This window comes from Marmota marmota, unplaced genomic scaffold, assembly GCF_001458135.2.
Source record: "Marmota marmota marmota unplaced genomic scaffold, marMar, whole genome shotgun sequence".
Lineage (NCBI taxonomy): Eukaryota > Metazoa > Chordata > Mammalia > Rodentia > Sciuridae > Marmota > Marmota marmota.
Window position 1 is genome coordinate 27,631,776 of NW_026000185.1, and position 2,593 is coordinate 27,634,368.

Below are 2,593 nucleotides of genomic sequence, written 5' to 3' on the forward strand. Positions count from 1 at the left end.
GAACTTGGGCATCAACCACTGAGCCACATCTGCAGCCCTATTTTTTATTTTATTTAGAGATAGGGTCTCACTGAGCTGCTTAGTGCCTCACTGTTGCTGAGGCTGGCTTTGAACTTGGGATCCTCCTGCCTTAGCCTTCCGAGCTCCTGGGATCACAGGCGTGTGCCACTCAGCCTGGCTCAAGTTTCCTTAGTCTTAGGGACAGCAAGGCAAGGAGGCAGGGACTTAAATGAAAGACACAGTCTGCCTGGCTCAATTTGGAGCGGGAATCCACTCCAGCTCTTGTGGGTTTCTGGGTCACTTGGTAGACAGGAGGGGTTCTCAGCTATCAGCACACACCAGAATCACCTGGGGGGGGGGGCAGCAGAACAGATCATGTGACCCCAGTGATCAGTTTCTGATTGGCAGGTCTGGGGCAGGGCCCGGGACCAGCATTTCCACTAGGTTCCCAGGTGATGCATGTGGCTGGTCCCCAGCCCTGCACTCTGAGAACCCTCACTGTGGAGTGTTCCCCCTTGTAGGAAGGAGGCAGGTCCAAGAGGGAATGGTGGGCACTGTGAGGGACTCGCCTGGGGGCTTCCCACACTGGACAGAGGGTAGGCCCATCTTGTGACCTGTTGCTCACAGAGCAGAGCTCCAGCAGGCCCGGCCCCTGGAAGGCTCCTTCAGCCCCATCTCCTTCAAGCCGGGCCTCCACCAGGCCGACATCAAACTGACTGTGTGGAAAAGGCTCTTCCGGAAAGTTCTACCAGGTGAGGCCCTCGCCTGTCCTCCCTCGGGACTTCCACCAGGGCTGGCAGCAGTGCACTGACTGCAGCTGAGAGCACCTGTGCTCCAGAGAGCTGAGGGATGGTCTGGTGGGGCAGTGGTGAGCGGGAGCCCAGCTGGCCCGGACTCTGGGTTCAGGGCCCTCCTGAAGAAGAAGGGCTGCTGACCCCACTTGGCTGGGCTGCGGAACGGACGTGGAGGGTGGGGGTGTTAAGGAGTGGTGGCTGTTTCTGACAAACAGCTTAGAGTCACTTAATGAATCCTTTTATAAGAGCAGGCTCTTGTGTAGGGAAGCTCAGTCAGACCGATTTTATCCTTTCAAAGGCAAAGACAGGGCTTATGTAAAGGAGAGAAAACTTGCGTGGACAGCAGGTGTGGTTGCACACTTGGGGGAAAGCTGATTAGCAGGTCATTAGCAAAAAGATGGGCTGGTGGGGGCTCCTCCTGGGGCCCACTGAGGAGGAGGCCACCACCTCCTGGTGCTTGCTCCAAGCCTTCCAGGCCCTTCCCACAGCTCCTCTCCCTCACCAGACTCCCTGGCTCCCAGAGGCCATCTGGGATAGGCGCGACAGGCGCCCGCATCAGCCCCCTCTGGGCCGGGATCACTGCACAGCCTGGGGCGGGCTCAGCTGCTGTCTGGGGAGCTCAGCACCTGCCTGGCCTTCCTTGTGGCTCAACCTCAGGCCTTCTCTGGTCTCCCTCCAGCCCCGGAGCCGCTCAAGCTGGACCCTGCCACCGCCCACCCGCTCCTGGAGCTCTCCAAGGGTAACACCGTGGTGCAGTGTGGGCTCCTGGCCCAGCGGCGCGCCAGCCAGCCTGAGCGCTTTGACTACAGCACCTGCGTCCTGGCCAGCCGGGGCTTCTCCTGTGGCCGCCACTATTGGGAGGTGGTGGTGGGCAGCAAGAGCGACTGGCGTCTGGGGGTCATCAAGGGCACAGCCAGCCGCAAGGGCAAGCTGATCAAGTCCCCCGAGCACGGTGTGTGGCTGATAGGCCTGAAGGAGGGCCGGCTGTACGAGGCCTTCGGCTGCCCGCGCGTGCCCCTGCCCGTGGCCAGCCAGCCCCACCGCGTCGGGGTCTACCTGCACTACGAGCAGGGGGAGCTCACCTTCTTCGACGCCGACCGCCCGGAGGACCTGCGGCCGCTCTACACCTTCCAGGCCGACTTCCAGGGCAAGCTCTACCCCATCCTGGACCTGCGCTGGCACGAGCGGGGCAGCAACTCCCTCCCCTTGGTGCTGCCCCCACCCAGCGGGCCTGGCCACCTCGCTCCTCAGCGGCCCCCCAAGATGCAGGGCCGCCCTGCTGCTCCCTGCCCACAGGCCCATCTCGCTGGGCCCTGAGACTGGGTTCCCGCGGTGACCCCCTCGCTTCCTGGAAGATCTTCACGCCTGCATGAAGGTAGAGGGGTCGTGGCCCCTTCCCTGTCATCCAGAGTTATCAAGGCCAGCCTGGGAGTCCATGAGTCCCACTGAGCAGCTGTCCCTCTGGTACTCCTCCAGCAGAGGGCGGAAGCGCTTCATCATCTGGGGGAACTTAAAGCATCTATTAATGATAATAAATTCTTCTCACTCTCTTTAAATGGGCTGTATTGGTCGTGCATATTGCCAAGTGCGCAAGTCTTTTTCTTTTTTGTGTTTTGTGGGTGCTGTACATTTAACCCAGGGTGATTTACCACTGAGCCCTTTTATATTTTTAAGAGAGGGTCTCCCTTAAGTTGTTGAAGATGTCCTCAGAACTTTCATTCCTCCTGTCTCAGCCTCTCTAGTTGCTGGAATCATGCCTAGCCACGTGCTTTTTTTTTTTTTTTTTTTTTTTTTTTTTA

The 2,593-nt window shown here is 59.2% G+C and overlaps 1 protein-coding gene across 3 annotated transcripts in view; it reads left to right on the top strand.

The window, feature by feature from the left end:
• LOC107146589 (E3 ubiquitin-protein ligase TRIM50) overlaps nt 1–2,350 on the top strand; it is a 12,472-nt gene extending 10,122 nt beyond the window's left edge. For all 3 annotated transcript variants that reach the window (XM_048789942.1, XM_048789943.1, XM_048789944.1), the window contains exons 6-7: nt 628–752; nt 1,474–2,350. In XM_048789942.1, the coding sequence (XP_048645899.1) occupies nt 628–752; nt 1,474–2,111 (763 nt within the window). In that variant the 3' untranslated portion in view covers nt 2,112–2,350. The remainder of the gene's footprint in view (nt 1–627; nt 753–1,473) is intronic.
• The last annotated feature ends 243 nt before the right edge of the window (nt 2,351–2,593 follow it).